This window comes from Coffea arabica, chromosome 7e (genome assembly GCF_036785885.1).
Source record: "Coffea arabica cultivar ET-39 chromosome 7e, Coffea Arabica ET-39 HiFi, whole genome shotgun sequence".
Classification (NCBI taxonomy): Eukaryota; Viridiplantae; Streptophyta; class Magnoliopsida; order Gentianales; family Rubiaceae; genus Coffea; species Coffea arabica.
This window is the reverse complement of record NC_092323.1, coordinates 3,337,961-3,352,125: the sequence shown is the minus strand read 5'-3', so window position 1 is coordinate 3,352,125 and position 14,165 is coordinate 3,337,961. Positions and strand designations below refer to the sequence as shown.

Sequence of the window (14,165 nt, the reverse complement as noted above, 5' to 3'; positions counted from 1 at the left end):
AGTTGGAAATTTGGAATTTGGATCACAGCAGCATACAAAAAATTGCTAAAACAAGTATGGCCCAAACACAATTAATGAATCTTATCCTTATTGCACGCACGCACTTAAAGCCTATAATGATCCATGCTTAGGTTTGATACAATCAGCTCACTTTGTCCCCAAAAGAACTAATAAATTAAAAGAAACAACCACATTAATTAGCAAACTGAAAGTTGGGCAACCCTCCTTTCTGAATTAAGATGACTAAAACATCCAATTATGCTCTCACTTCAATTGAAGACAGGAGGTGTCGTGGTATGTGATGCAGAATTATATGCTTTGCATATATAGGAGCTGGGGTATAAGACATAGATTAATCTGTAAGACACAAACCTAGCTAGTAACCTAGTCAGGTAAAAGGGAACACCTTCGGATAACCTAACAAAGTACCTTGTTCCAACAAGAAATCCAGAACGTAATTTGAGAGAGCTTCTCAAGAAAGATGCAGATTTGGCAATCCAACAAAGAAACCAAGTACAGTATAAAAAAAAGGGGCCTCATACCAAGGATTCCCCGACCGGGAAAAGGCCATGGTTTCCCTGATTGATGTCTATCACGTTGTGGAAGCCATATTCCCATTATACGCAGCCATGATCTTGGCTTATGCCTCTGTAAAATGGTGGAAGCTCTTCACAGCTGACCAATGCTCAGGCATCAACAAGTTTGTCGCAAGATTCTCAATTCCATTGTTGTCATTTCAGGTCATCTCATCCAACAACCCCTACAAGATGAATCTGAAGCTCATATGTGCTGATTTCCTTCAAAAGTTTCTGGCCTTCCTTGTTTTGGCTGTCATCGCCAAAATCAACTCCAGAGGAAGCCTGAGTTGGGTCATTACAGGTCTCTCGCTATCAACACTTCCCAATACCTTGATCCTGGGAATCCCACTGTTGAGAGCCATGTATGGAGCTGAAGCAGCGGGGTTCCTTGCTCAGATAGTTGTGCTACAAAGCTTAATCTGGTACAACCTTTTACTGCTTTTGTTTGAGATCAATGCCGCGAGAGGAGTTGACGCCACTCCCCCATCAACAGTTTCAGGTATACGTAAAGAATAAAACGCATAGAATATATACTCATCTATGATCTCCACATATTCACCCACTTTTTATAGAATAAACCCCTTTAATTTCTCATTAACTTTATTTTTTTTTTCCCGAGCAAGCAAGAGAAAAAATAGTAGGCTGCATTCATCCAGATTGAACAATCGAAAGAAAAATATTAGTAGTATAGAGCAGACTAGTATTTATAGTTCAGTCTTCAAAAAAAAAAAAGATAGTGGCTGGACCCACAAAATTTATCTTAATTCCCACGTTTATTGCCTTGTTGCGACATGCTTACGCCTCTAGTGTAGTCCTTTATGTATGCATCAATGTTCTTGATTCTGTATATCAACGATTCAAATGTGAACAAAGATTTGAATCAAAAGCGTGATGAACTAGGCAAACATTATTATGGCATAAATTAGACTCCGAGGAGGAAAATCAAGGTAGATGTCCTTTTAATTTCTTTTGACCGCGGAGTTTAAAGTGCAAGCTTTTTTGGTCTATCCAAATACCAAAGAAGAGCTAGAGGCCCCAGAAGCAGCGTCACAAAAAGACGAAGAAGAGGATGAACCTAACAACAGCCAAGGAAAAAAGTCTAAGATTGCGCTTCTCCTCTCTACCGTCGGACGGAAGCTCATAAGCAATCCCAATACTCATGGAACTCTGGCCGGTCTTGTCTGGGCATGCATACACTTTAGGTAATTAGCTTAAAGCAGGATTGGTTTACTTAAATCTACGGTAACCTCAGAACGGAATGTCACTCAAAGCATTATGCATCTGTTATATATTTAGCCTCGCCATGATCGATAAAAAGAAATTGAATTGGATGCAGGTGGGGACTACAGCTTCCAAAGATAGTTGACAGATCGATAACTGTACTGTCGGACGGAGGACTAGGAATGGCAATGTTCAGCTTAGGTGAGTAAACTGTAAAATAAATCATCTTCAAAAATGATGTCAGTTTACACTTGTTGCTTGAGAACTTCCGATTCTTGGCTGTCTCTCTAGGTCTTTTCATGGCTTCACAGACGGGTATACTAGCATGCGGGACCCGAAAAGCATTGTTAGCCATGGCAATGAGGTTTGTGGTGGGTCCAGTTGTGATGGCAGGATGCTCCATTGCTGTTGGATTGCGAGGAAGATCGTTTAAAGTAGCCATTGTACAGGTGAAATGTTACTTTGCTCTGTGGTTTCTGGGGGTTGCAAATTAAGCATATCACCTTTTTGTTTGGGGACTTTGTGAAATGTAATTGGTGGATGTTTTGAGTTTTTGTGCAATTACAGGCAGCGCTTCCTCAAGGAATCGTTCCGTTTGTATTTGCCAAGGAGTATCACGTACATCCCGACATCCTCAGCACAGGGTAATTAACCAATCAAACTTTGTTATTCTTATACGACCATGTCAAATACTTGGAACTTCCAAAAGGGTTAAAACTACTCATCCGTTTCTTACAGGGTATTAATGGGCATGCTAATAGCTACACCGATTGCATTGGCTTACTACTACCTATTAGCGTTGTTATGAATGAATGAAGGAGCCTTTTTTCCAACCCGACATGAATTTATTAGTCGGCCGAGTACAAAAAAAAATGGCATCCTTTCATAATGTTGATACTCTATGACATGAATAACAGCAACGAAGAATCCGAAGAAAAGGTAGGAAGACCAGCAGCTGCACCACCAAATTACAGTCTAAATATTCCAATTCAAGCCTTAGCCGCTCAACAGGTCAGCAATCAGTATGGTATGGTGATTTGTACTGAAAAGATGAAGAAATCGATGGTTCAGAAAAAAGTATGTCATTGATCCATATTCACAATTCAATAGTAATTGGCCAATTTGTAGCTGCAACCAGTGAAGAATGTACTAGCACCAGTTATTATCTACCATATTATTGAAATGAAAGTTTTTTTTTTTTGCATAACGGTACAATTAGACGGGACTGAACCATTATATACATTAAGCGGATGCATGATCACGCGTCCGTATGAATTTTAAAAATTTACTCGTATAGAGACACATTAATAAAAAAATAAGATTTAAACCTTGAGCTCCCACTCTACAATTAATGTTGTGGTCTACTCCTTGGAGGGAGGGAGTTGGTTGAAATCGAAGTTACTTAATTAGCATTTCTTTGGGCTCCCGAAAAAATGCAATAATAATAAAATACCAATTTTCCTTGTTGGGGGTAGAGCTGTTAAGTCAATCGAGTAACTCGAAAGCACGTTAGAGCTTGACTCATTAAGACTTGAACTCGGCTCGTTAATTTTGTTTAACGAGTCGAGCTCGAGCTCGAAACATGCTCGTTTAGTTAACGAGCCTAGTAAGCTCGGCTTGTTTGATACTCGAGTAGCTCGTTAGAGCTCGTTAATGAAGGACATATTTGTCATTTTAGAAATTAAAATTATAAAAATTAAAAATTATAGGTTTTTATTAAGGTTAATTTGCACGAGCTCGAGCTCGAGCTCGTGAAGCTCGACTCGTTTGTGATAAACGAGTCAAGCTCGAACTCGAACTCGAACTCGAGCCACATGTACATTTAACGAGCCGAGTTCGAACACATTTTAAAGCTCGTTTTTCTAACGAGCTCGAGTAGAGCTCGGCTCGAATTAAACTTGAGTCGAGCTCGGCAGCCAAATACTCGGCTCGACTCGGCTCGATTAACAGCTATAGTTGGGGGACAGAAAGGAGTATTTTGTTAATCCTTGTTGTTGTGTAAGTGACGTGGCTGCTAATGAACCACACGGTCCACAAGTGGATCTGTGGACCTGGTCAAGTAATTTTCGAAGGGTTTGGTAAAATTTCTACAGTTTATCCCCTTCTCCAAGCTTTCTAACAGCGATCCCCAAAACAATTCGAAGCATTTGGACGGCCCTGATCCCCTGAGAGTGGCATAGAAATAGAATATCTCAGTTTATCCCCTTCTCCAAGCTTTCTATCTACGGCCCCGAAGCCACCGAATTACGCTTATACTATATATACACCCATGCATAGATGCCTGCTCCAATCACTCCCGCTCTTGCGTCAAAGCTTCACTGCTCCTCTCTCCATTCAGTTGTTTTCTTCCTCTTGAAACTTCGATAATTTTCTGCAGAGTTTGAAATCATGGCCAAAGGTCCTGGTCTTTACACCGAAATCGGCAAGAAGGTCCGAGGTCTACTTCTTCCCTTTCGTTCGTGTATACATACATTAATACATACATGTGTCGATGCATCGAAATTATGTATTTATGTTTTCAATTTATGCGGCTATAAATACGCTTGAATTATTGAATCATTGCGGTTCTGTTCTAGTCTTTTTTCCCCCTTTTTTTGGTGATGAAGTTTTTTTTTTTCTTCCTTTTTGTGTGTTGTAATAGATCTTCTGTACAAGGATTTCCAGAGCGACCACAAGTTCACTATCTCAACCTGCTCGCCAACTGGAGTTGTGAGTTTTTTTTTTTTTGGATTTATTCCGTAGCTATCGTCTATTTGTTTGTTTTCTGGAAACTGTTCTGTCGTAGTTTTTTTGAAAGTAAAATTTATTTGTTGAATTCACAATAGTTTGCTGAGGAATATTTTCGTTCTTAGGAGTTCCAGAAAAAATGATGTGTTATATTTTGCTGGATGGTACACTTAGAAAATAATAGTTATTTTGTTGAATGTGGTAATTGTTCATGTTATTGGAATGCGTGAATTGCGTTGGAAGAAGTTTGTATGAATGTTTATTAGTTTGTCCTGTTTGTGTAATGGCTGAGAACTGGCTTGGCAGTTCCGTTGCATTTGCTTGTTAGACTTTTGGATGTGCATTAGTTGTTGCACCCCTTTATTTTCATTGTTGGTGGTAATATTATGTATTCAAGGTAGTTTTATGACCTATTTTCATTCTCACTTGTTAAAGGAATGATGGAATCTTATTGACTTGCAACGACCAAATTTTTGCTGAGGTCACTGTTCTGCTTTAGGTCATGCATGTCCTTCATTGTTTTTATAGCAGCATATCTACAATTGCTTGAACACATAACAGATAAGAATGTGAATGTGTAGATTTAATGCTGTTAGTTATATATCACAGCTTGGTGAGTCTTAGAGACTGTCGATTCCTCTGCTGCTTCTGTACGAGTTTGATGGTTCTCTGCTTTGTTTCTTTTAGGCTGTCACGTCATCAGGAACAAAGAAGGGTGATCTTTTTTGGGCTGATGTGAACGCTCAGTTGAAGAACAAGAACATTACCACTGATTTTAAAGTGGACACAAACTCCAACGTAAGTCCAATCTAGATACTCTCGTATGCAATTGAATCACTGTTGTCTTAGTCTATGTATATTTACGGCAGTGTTCATCATGTTTGTTTGCTAAATAGTGTATTCTGTTAGATCACTTGTCCCTGGTGGTAAATGATGTTTCTATCAAAATTAAAAATTCTTCGGCATAGTTGTTTTTAACATGAATATTATGGGAAATCAGTTTGCACCTTTGGGTTTAATACACCTCGTCCCTCAATTGCTACCCACTTCCTAAGTAGGCTTGTTTTTTTTTTTCCATGGATATTAGACGGATTTGTTTTGCCCCTAACCTTGTCCCATGTTTTCAGTATTTGCCAAATTTCTTTGTTCTTAGATACATTACCCTTTATGGGTTATGAATTTTGTAGTTTTGCAAGCTTAATTGGTTATTCTTGCACAGATCACCCACTATTTTTTTAGTGCTTCAGAATCTAACCTGCTGTTTTTTTATTTATTTATGTTTTGTTAACAGCTCTTCACGGCTGTTAAAATTGATGAGCCTGTACCTGGTCTGAAGACAATCCTTAGCTTCAGAGTTCCTGACCAACGGTCTGGAAAGGTAAGAATCTCTTTGACTTCTTGTTTGTGGTTCAACATCACTGTTGCTATATATCTTTGTTTTAAAATGTATTAGTGATTTGTTATTCCACATTGTAGCTAGAACTTCAATATCTGCATGACTATGCTGGCATAAGCACAAGCGTTGGGTTGACAGCGAACCCTATTATCAACTTCTCAGGTGTGGTTGGAACCAATGCGCTTGCACTAGGAACCGATGTTTCCTTCGACACCAAGACTGGGACCTTAACTAAGTGCAATGCTGGATTGAGCTTCACCAATTCTGACCTTATTGCTTCATTGACCTTGTAAGTGGTTATCTTAAATATGGCAATGTTATTCAGTTGTATTTGCTTAATTGGGATACAGAGAATATATTTGGTTTTTTGCGGTTTGCATATATATTGTTAGCTGTTTTCTTTCTTTGGTTGTAGTATAGTTGAAAGACAGTTTTTGGTATGTCCATGAATTCCCAGCAATATGTTCTGGGGTCTTGGCTTAAATATTAATGGTGTTATTCGTTATTCATATATGACTTGACTAACAAGTATTTATGTTCAGGAATGACAAGGGGGATGCTCTGAGTGCATCATACTACCATACTGTGAGCCCCTTGACTAGTACTGCTGTTGGTGCTGAGGTGACACATAGTTTCTCCACGAACGAAAATACCATCACTCTTGGAACTCAGCATGCATTGGATCCCTTGACCACATTGAAGGCTCGGGTTAACAATTATGGCAAAGCCAGTGCTCTGATCCAGCATGAGTGGCGTCCGAAGTCCCTTTTCACAATTACTGGGGAAGTAGACACCAAGTCTATTGACCAGAGTGCCAAGTTTGGGCTGGCCCTGGTCCTGAAGCCTTAAATGAGCAGTGAGCTTATTCTGGTTTAGGAGCAATAAGTTAGATTGAGGAGAGCATGGTCACGACTTATTCTTTTGGCGGTTTATTTTGGTGGAATTTAAAGTATAGAAATAGAGTATGTTTAGATGGTTGCTTGAACCCGTACACAAAGTCAAATTTTCTTTTGTTTCGTGTCTAAGTGATTATGCTTTGCCTGTTTCTTTGAAGAAGTTTTGACTTTAGGTTCTGGTTAATCTTGATAGCATATTTTGAGACTGAGCTGGGTTGAACTGACTAAACAGCGTTGTTCTCGATATTTTTGCAAATGTTCAGGAACAAACTTCAATTAATTTAAAGTTTGATTGTATGGTCCTTTTTATTCATTAAACTCTACGCACCCCCTGGAAGTGGAAACCAGGGCGGCCGAGGTTCCTACCGAATGATTCATTTGTGCGGTTGGCATCATGGTTAGCAACATCGGCCGATTCATATTAGAATTAGTCGAGTAGTAACTTGAATGGAGAGAACGGTACGATATCCAAATCGCAGATATTTTCATATCCGCAGCGATTTGTTGTAACTCAGTTGATATTGACCGTTTCAAATCTGTGATGATTGGTATGAACCGATATATTCGAATCAATTCGGAATCGATTTAGATATTTTTTCAGATTGTGTTTTTTTTGGTATTTTTTAATCTTAATAATTTTTTCAGATTTTTAAAAAAATTTTATGTGCTATAATGTAGAAATCACTCGATATTTAATCGATATGTCATGACGGATATGAAACAATCGAAATCGCTACGTGACCCTTGACGGCGAATCATGGTTGGTATCGGTCTCAATGTTTTCTCGTTTAGTTTGATTCTAAGCTTAGCTTATAACCTTTTTAACAGAACTCTCACAAGAACAGCTCTCCAGAAAAATACTATGCCCTCTGTCCTAATTATTTAATCATGTTTTGAAAATCTAACTTTTTAAGAATAGTGGTTTGGTTGTGATGTTTATGCTTTTCTTTTCAATTTTATCTCCATAAATTCAAATTTTAAATTTGAATGATAATATACATATGATTAGAAAGAAGAGTTATATTGAAAAGAGAGATTAAAAGGTGTTTTGACTTTTCCAACATGACAAATGTTCTGGGACATCTCAAAATAAAAAGTATGGCACTTTCAATGGGACGGAGAGAGTAATTAGTTTTGAATATGATCTCAATAATTTCTGATCTGGGTTACCTAACTCCTGAGGGCATAGTATTTTTCTCAGGGGAGGTTTCTGCATGTGCAGGTAACAGGGAAAGCCATCACTTGCATATACGTTTTAGTACATATACATCTCCTACATGAGCCATGTTCATCGGTTCATTAATTCTTTTTAAGATATCTCCTACATGTGCTGTGTCCATTAGTTCATTATTATATATTTTTTTAATGGCTTTTCGTACTGTGAAAACTCAACAAAGTTCTTTGCCCATCATACAATACACGGTTTGTTGGGACTAGACAATCCTCATCAAAGATGCAGTAGGGCTGGGATGTTTTTGATATCCAAAACAACATTCGCTTCAAATTTGGCGTTTTATTCTGGGTGAGGTCACTTCTCTATCGCTTCATATTTGGCATTCTATTCAGGTTCTTAGTGGGAATCGGCGATCCTTCTCTTCCACCAGATCTCTCTAACCTTGTTTTTTTTATCTTAGTACTTCTAGTCATCTCCTGTTTCAAAAATTGATAATTCTCACCCTTAATTCATAGAAAAGACAGAACAATTTAAAGCTTGTTTCAAGAGTAATGATCCTCTTATAAACAAAAGAAATAAATAATAAACTATTGTCCTTCACGGATTGAAAGGAAAAAGAAAATAGAATGCCTGCTTCATCCAAAAAAAAAAAAAAGAGAGGACTCTGTCCTTTGACTAGAAGGCTTGTATTAAAGAAACTTCTAAATGGGCATACATGGAAAAAGCCCAGTAGATTTCTTTTTTTCCATGACATGCTTGCTTCTTTTATGTATTAAACACACTTGGAAAGAGCATTATTTATGTACAAAGTTGATAGGGAAAAATAAAAGTACAGGCTCTATAACGTTTCATCTCAAGACACACACACACACACACACACACTTCTCAAGAAAATCACTGTATAATGGCTTATCAGACGCACTGAAAATCAATCATCAAAACCAGGCTCATTACAGCAGGTTTGGTTGCTGGTGAGCTGAAGCTTGAAGTAATCCATCCCGAATCTGCTCAGCAACATCACGAACAGCACCAGGTCCATGTGGAATGAATACTGCAGAAGATTTGGATGTTGCACCAATTTCTTTCATGGTATCAAAATACTGTGTGATGAGGACCATGTCCAAAACATCCTTGGCAGAAGTACCAGGTACATTGACTGAGAACCCAAGAACACTGTCTCTCAGACCATCCACAATTGCCTGCCGCTGTCTAGCAATACCTAATCCTGCCAAGTACTTGGACTCTGCATCACCTTCAGCACGTTTGATTTGAATAATCTTCTCAGCTTCTGCTTTCTCGTTGGCTGCAACTCTCAATCTTGCAGCTGCCAAAAGGTGATGTGTTTAACAGTTTTATTATGCAGTATGTATAAAGTGCGGCCCAACTCACACATAAGAGTCAGTCAGGGTTCCATTACATGGCAATTCTCCAATTGTAGTATATGGACAGGAACCTTTTTTTTTTCCAGAAAGAACAAAATGACAGGGGTGACATTATCTGAGACATGCCACCTCTCGTACCTTAATTCTGATGAACTAACTCGGATGTATTAACATGTTACTAAAGCAATCGGTAGGTTTATGCAAAGAAGAAAGATATTATCTCACATATAACTCTCTGAAATAAATCCAACATAAATATAGTCAATCTTAAAAGTTGCTCTAAGGGATGAGTCTTAGCATACTTGTAAATGGAAAAAGGAAGTGGATGGCTTACCTGCATTAATTTCATTCATAGCACGTTTCACATGCTCATCTGGTTCAATATCAACGATAAGTGTCTGAACTATCTCATATCCATAAGCAGACATAGCCTGTGTACATAATTTTTGTATTAAACACGAATCATGTATTAATAAGGAACATGCTATCATCAATATAAGACAACAGAAGTATAATATCTTGGCAGATAGTTACTTTTTCAAGTTCATCTTCTACTGCTTTTGCAATTTCGTTCTTCTGCTCAAAAGCATCATCCAGGTTTAGCTTTGGAACAGTTGCTCTGATGACTGGAATGAGAGGTAAAGGGGTATCAATTGCTATAGCCTCATAAAATGCCAAAGGAATGAGACTTGTAAGATTAATCATCGCCAATGCTAAGATTTTCAGATTCATACCATCAAAAACATAGGCTTGGATTTGGGTCCTGGTATTGCTCAGTCTGTAGAAAGCATCACTGGCTTTATCAGCCAGGGCACGATATTGTATTGATGCAACTACGTTCACAAAGACATTGTCCTGCAGTACAAACAATAGAAGGAATGAAAATAAATATGTAGACCACAAGTCTCGTTCTCTAACTATTCCCATCTAGATTCTAGAGTACCAAGCATACAGGAGGTCAACCCAATGGAATCCTTTAGGATGGACCCCGATCTTACATAAGACGTTATTTGCTATTTAAGAGACATAAACTCACACTCTACTTGCAGATAGTAAAGGATGAAAACTCATTTCAACTGCAATCTCGCATAAAGAATGAAAACTGATTTCAAATGCAATCTTGTACCATGTCTCTGCTTCTTTTCTAGGGTAGGTTATTTGTGGCTTGTAAAAAGAAAACAAAAGCGTGTGGTAAGACTAAACAAACCTTGGTTTTGGTCTCACAACGCACATCCAGTTGCTGCAACCTAAGAGATAAATATCCAGCAATTTGACTTCCAAGACACCACGGAAGGAAATGGCATCCAGGCTCAAGTACATCATCAAACTTACCAAATGTCTCTTTGATGGCAACTGTGGATTGATCAACTTGTGCACAGCATAACAAATTCCCCATTCTATATGTTCTGAGGAGGCAACAAGAAAAAGCTTTTAACCTGTTTCTCTTGTCCCGAAAAGACTAGCATAGAAAGCAAGGAACTGATATATGATATTTGTCGCACAGAATAGAATTTCAACGAGGAGTGCATCACAGAAGCTAGCAACAAAAGAAACAGAGAGTTTCAAATTAGTAGAGAAAAAAGTCATGCACGGCAAACATTTAATTATGCCCATTACCCAGTCTGTAAAATGATCATTAGTATTCATGTAAAATGATCACATGCTCTTGCTATCACAGCAACAACGTCCAGGACTTCTGATATCTACAACTTTGAATCTCCATTCAGCTTACACTCTTCACTATTCCTAGTTGGATTCTTAGGGATACACGGTACTTGTTCAATTAGCTCCGTCTCAGCACGGTCACTTTTTTCCTTTTTTTCCCTTTTTGGTCGGCTACCCTTGCTTACTACCGAACCAAACCACGTTTTCATGATAATCGCATAATGTTGTCAATGATAAAAAGGAGGCGAAATTCCTAATTCCAAGTTCCAACACAAGACAAAGGAACTCGTCAAAATAGGACTTAACATACTAACAGGAAGAATCAAAGATATGCATCCTAGATTATGGCAGGTGGCTAGGACTCATGCTACTTATGAAAGATCCGGCGTAGGAAAATTTCATTAAAAAGAAAGGAAATAAAAGAAAAGGCTACCAGAAGTATAGAGTGGTAAAATGACAAAATTTCTGCTGCGGTGGTGAAACAAGCAAACGGAGGATTTGCTGGATAAATGGAAATATATCTGGACTTGGTTCAGAGGCTAAGTAGATTTTATCGCATCGAACAGAACAGTCGATCAATCTTGAACATAGTACAAAATTACAGTAATAAAATTCGTTAAATTCAAGGGCAACATAATCTAACATTAAATCTCAGCTGAAAATCCCCGTCAAACAAGAGTCATAAGAAACGACGCGGGCGAGAGAGAGAGAGAGACAGATGGCAAAAGCAAGTAGTAGTACCTAAGAGGGGCAGCGAGAGCTAATAATGATTTGGCGGCGAATAGTTACTCCGTCGTCCGTCGTCCCTTCTCCTATCCCCTGCAGCGCAAATGCTAAGTGGTGAACATTTTATTTTATTTTATTTTTAAATTAGATTTTGGTGCTTGCGTTGACCTTGACTTTTGGACATCCCGCTGGAATATGTATTTGTTAAAAAAAAATCTCCAATATATATGGTACAGGATGTTTTTGTAATGACATTAGATTAATACTACTACTATAATTTTTCAAAATTATGAAATAATTTTTTGGGAGTTGAAATAATCATCATGTACTTCTAAATTTAATTTTTGGAAAGTCTACCCCTCTTCAAGAACAACATTTTAAATTTTAGATGAGTTAAATGAAAAACCAATAAAAAAAAGATATTTTTTTAAATTTGTTAACCTATAAACAAGTACATGGGTTGCATTAGCAGAAGTATACTAAGCATTATTTTTTCTTTTTGAAAATAACAGCGGCACGTATCAATGCTCATCAATCCCCACCCAAAGACTGCAAAAGATTAAATAATAACAATAATAATAACTATAAAAGAAAAACAGATGGCGATACCCGGAACTTGAATTTATTGAGCAGATGTTTCGAATTTTGCAGGTAACAACTAGAGGCTAAAAAAAAAAAAAAACTAGAGGCTAACGTGCGTTGCAATCAGGTATATTTACAGACATACTCATACAACGCAGGGATGGGCAAAATTATCCACTAATCCGAAAACCCGTCATATCTGATTCGATCCGATCCGAAAATTAGGATATCCGATTTTTATTATTTGATCGGGTCAAAAGAGGATCGGGTACCCGCTAAGATGCGGGACGAGTTAGGGTCACATAATTAAAAATCCGTGGGTACTCAATCCGCCCCGCATATATATATTTTTTATTTTTATTTTTATTTTTATTTTTATACACACTATAAAATAATAAGTTGGAACTAAATAAGTAATTTTATTGAACAATTTGCATTACAAATATGAGATACTATAGTTTATTTACAAGATTCATTTGTAGAGGTCATGATCTTATATTTTATAAAAAAAAGTTTAATTAATGCGGAACATATATATTAAAAATTGGGCTACTTATTTCAAATTTTTATTAATTTTGAATTCTTTTAATTTTTTTTCCTTTATCTTATATTCTCTTCGCATGCTTGTTTCTTGGTGGAAAACCTTTTTTAGAAAAAAAAAATTATTAAATCTCAGATGAATGTGTAAAATATAAAATTAAATTGGTATAAATCATTTTTTTTTAAAAAATTAAATGATAAATGGGGCGGGGGCGAATACCCGCTGACCCGACCCTATCTCAGCGGGTACCCGCTGATATGCGGGACGGGTAAGGGTCAGAAAATGGCTAACCCGTAAGGTGCGGGTTGGGTCAGCCAAATGGTGAATAGGGCGGGTACCCAACCCGCGCCCACCCCTAATAGAACGGAAGTATGCTAGGGACAGAAGGGTTGCGAGTCGAGTCGAGTCGAATCGAATTTTGGTTTAATCGAATCGAGTTTTGATTTAGTTTTATTAATTTTGAATCCAAACTTAAGCTCGACGAGCTGTCAATTTTAAAACTCAACCTCGAGTTTGTCTCAAATTCGAGTCGAATTTGAGATCGAAAAAATAAAAAATAATTATTTTATTTTAAAAATAAATAAAATAATATTTTTTCTTAATAAATAATAAAATATTATAGATATATATATATGTAATTTTATTATTAAAATAAAAAATATATATATACTCGAGCTTATGAGTCGGTTCGCGAGTTAATGAACTTAATATTTTTGAGCTCGAATTCAAATTTGAGTACCATTTTGCCAACTCGACTTCGATATTGATCGAGTTTGAATCGAGTTTTGACTCGCTCGATTCGTTAACAACGCTATAGTCACAGTAATAACTAAGGGGATGAGGAGGGGTCCGCCCCCATATAATATTCAATTTTCCTTTTTGTATAAATTTCAAAAACACTTGTAATAAATTTAATTCTCGCCCTCGCAAAAATCTAAAAATAGTTTAGGTCACATGTTAAAGTTCATCCTCGCGAGATATATTTTCTAGTTCCATCTAAAAAAGGTTGTAATTGTTAACGGTTATAGGTTACAACAAAAACTACACCGTTTTAAGTGACTATATTAGATGTAAAATTGATAAAATAGTGAGAAGACAACCATTTTAAAATTTATTGGACCCAAAAGATAACGATTTATTAAAGAGATTAAGAGTATATAGTTCCATGTAACGCTTATCACTATCCTACACTATCCTTTTCCCAATAAATTTTATAATTTTACAATAAATAATTAAAAATTATATTATAAATACATTACTCGATATGATTTGATGAC

General features: G+C 37.1%; 3 protein-coding genes across 6 annotated transcripts; 2 read left to right on the top strand and 1 right to left on the bottom strand.

Annotated features, from left to right (window-relative positions):
* The first annotated feature begins 397 nt into the window (after window positions 1-397).
* Window positions 398-3,006, top strand: LOC113722850 (probable auxin efflux carrier component 8). Its single transcript, XM_072059926.1, has 6 exons — window positions 398-1,077; window positions 1,600-1,780; window positions 1,915-2,000; window positions 2,091-2,248; window positions 2,367-2,443; window positions 2,538-3,006. Exons 1-6 carry the CDS (start codon window positions 570-572, stop codon window positions 2,605-2,607), a joined length of 1,080 nt encoding a protein of 359 aa, XP_071916027.1. The 5' UTR covers window positions 398-569; the 3' UTR covers window positions 2,608-3,006.
* A 933-nt stretch (window positions 3,007-3,939) lies between these two features.
* Window positions 3,940-7,120, top strand: LOC113722824 (mitochondrial outer membrane protein porin of 34 kDa). Its single transcript, XM_027246047.2, has 6 exons — window positions 3,940-4,236; window positions 4,441-4,508; window positions 5,214-5,324; window positions 5,818-5,904; window positions 6,003-6,211; window positions 6,465-7,120. Exons 1-6 carry the CDS (start codon window positions 4,188-4,190, stop codon window positions 6,769-6,771), a joined length of 831 nt encoding a protein of 276 aa, XP_027101848.1. The 5' UTR covers window positions 3,940-4,187; the 3' UTR covers window positions 6,772-7,120.
* A 1,542-nt stretch (window positions 7,121-8,662) lies between these two features.
* LOC113723124 (hypersensitive-induced response protein 1) lies at window positions 8,663-11,932 on the bottom strand. Of its 4 annotated transcripts, none has more exons than XM_072059568.1 (6): window positions 11,781-11,932; window positions 10,582-10,780; window positions 10,109-10,229; window positions 9,909-10,000; window positions 9,709-9,805; window positions 8,663-9,316 (listed from the first exon to the last, which is right to left on the bottom strand). In XM_072059568.1, the coding sequence occupies exons 2-6, from the start codon at window positions 10,768-10,770 to the stop codon at window positions 8,943-8,945; spliced, it is 873 nt and encodes a 290-aa protein (XP_071915669.1). In that variant the 5' UTR covers window positions 10,771-10,780; window positions 11,781-11,932; the 3' UTR covers window positions 8,663-8,942. The 4 variants fall into 4 exon arrangements, with proteins under 4 accessions (XP_071915669.1, XP_071915670.1, XP_071915671.1 ...); XM_072059569.1 differs by having other exon boundaries at window positions 11,683-11,786; XM_072059570.1 differs by lacking the exon at window positions 11,781-11,932 and adding an exon at window positions 11,473-11,673.
* Window positions 11,933-14,165: the final 2,233 nt, after the last annotated feature.

Coding starts and splice junctions, on each gene's coding strand:
- LOC113722824 (XM_027246047.2), top strand. CDS start 4,188: ATGGCCAAAGGTCCTGGTCTTTACACCGAAATCGGCAAGAAGGTCCGA. Junction 4,237..4,440: donor AATCGGCAAGAAGGTCCGAG/GTCTACTTCTTC, acceptor GTGTTGTAATAG/ATCTTCTGTACAAGGATTTC. Junction 4,509..5,213: donor CCTGCTCGCCAACTGGAGTT/GTGAGTTTTTTT, acceptor TGTTTCTTTTAG/GCTGTCACGTCATCAGGAAC.
- LOC113723124 (XM_072059567.1), bottom strand. CDS start 11,011: ATGATCATTTTACAGACTGG. Junction 10,230..10,581: donor GTTGTGAGACCAAAACCAAG/GTTTGTTTAGTC, acceptor TTTGTACTGCAG/GACAATGTCTTTGTGAACGT. Junction 10,001..10,108: donor CCAAGCCTATGTTTTTGATG/GTATGAATCTGA, acceptor CTCTCATTCCAG/TCATCAGAGCAACTGTTCCA.
- LOC113722850 (XM_072059926.1), top strand. CDS start 570: ATGGTTTCCCTGATTGATGTCTATCACGTTGTGGAAGCCATATTCCCA. Junction 2,001..2,090: donor AATGGCAATGTTCAGCTTAG/GTGAGTAAACTG, acceptor CTGTCTCTCTAG/GTCTTTTCATGGCTTCACAG. Junction 2,444..2,537: donor CCCGACATCCTCAGCACAGG/GTAATTAACCAA, acceptor CGTTTCTTACAG/GGTATTAATGGGCATGCTAA.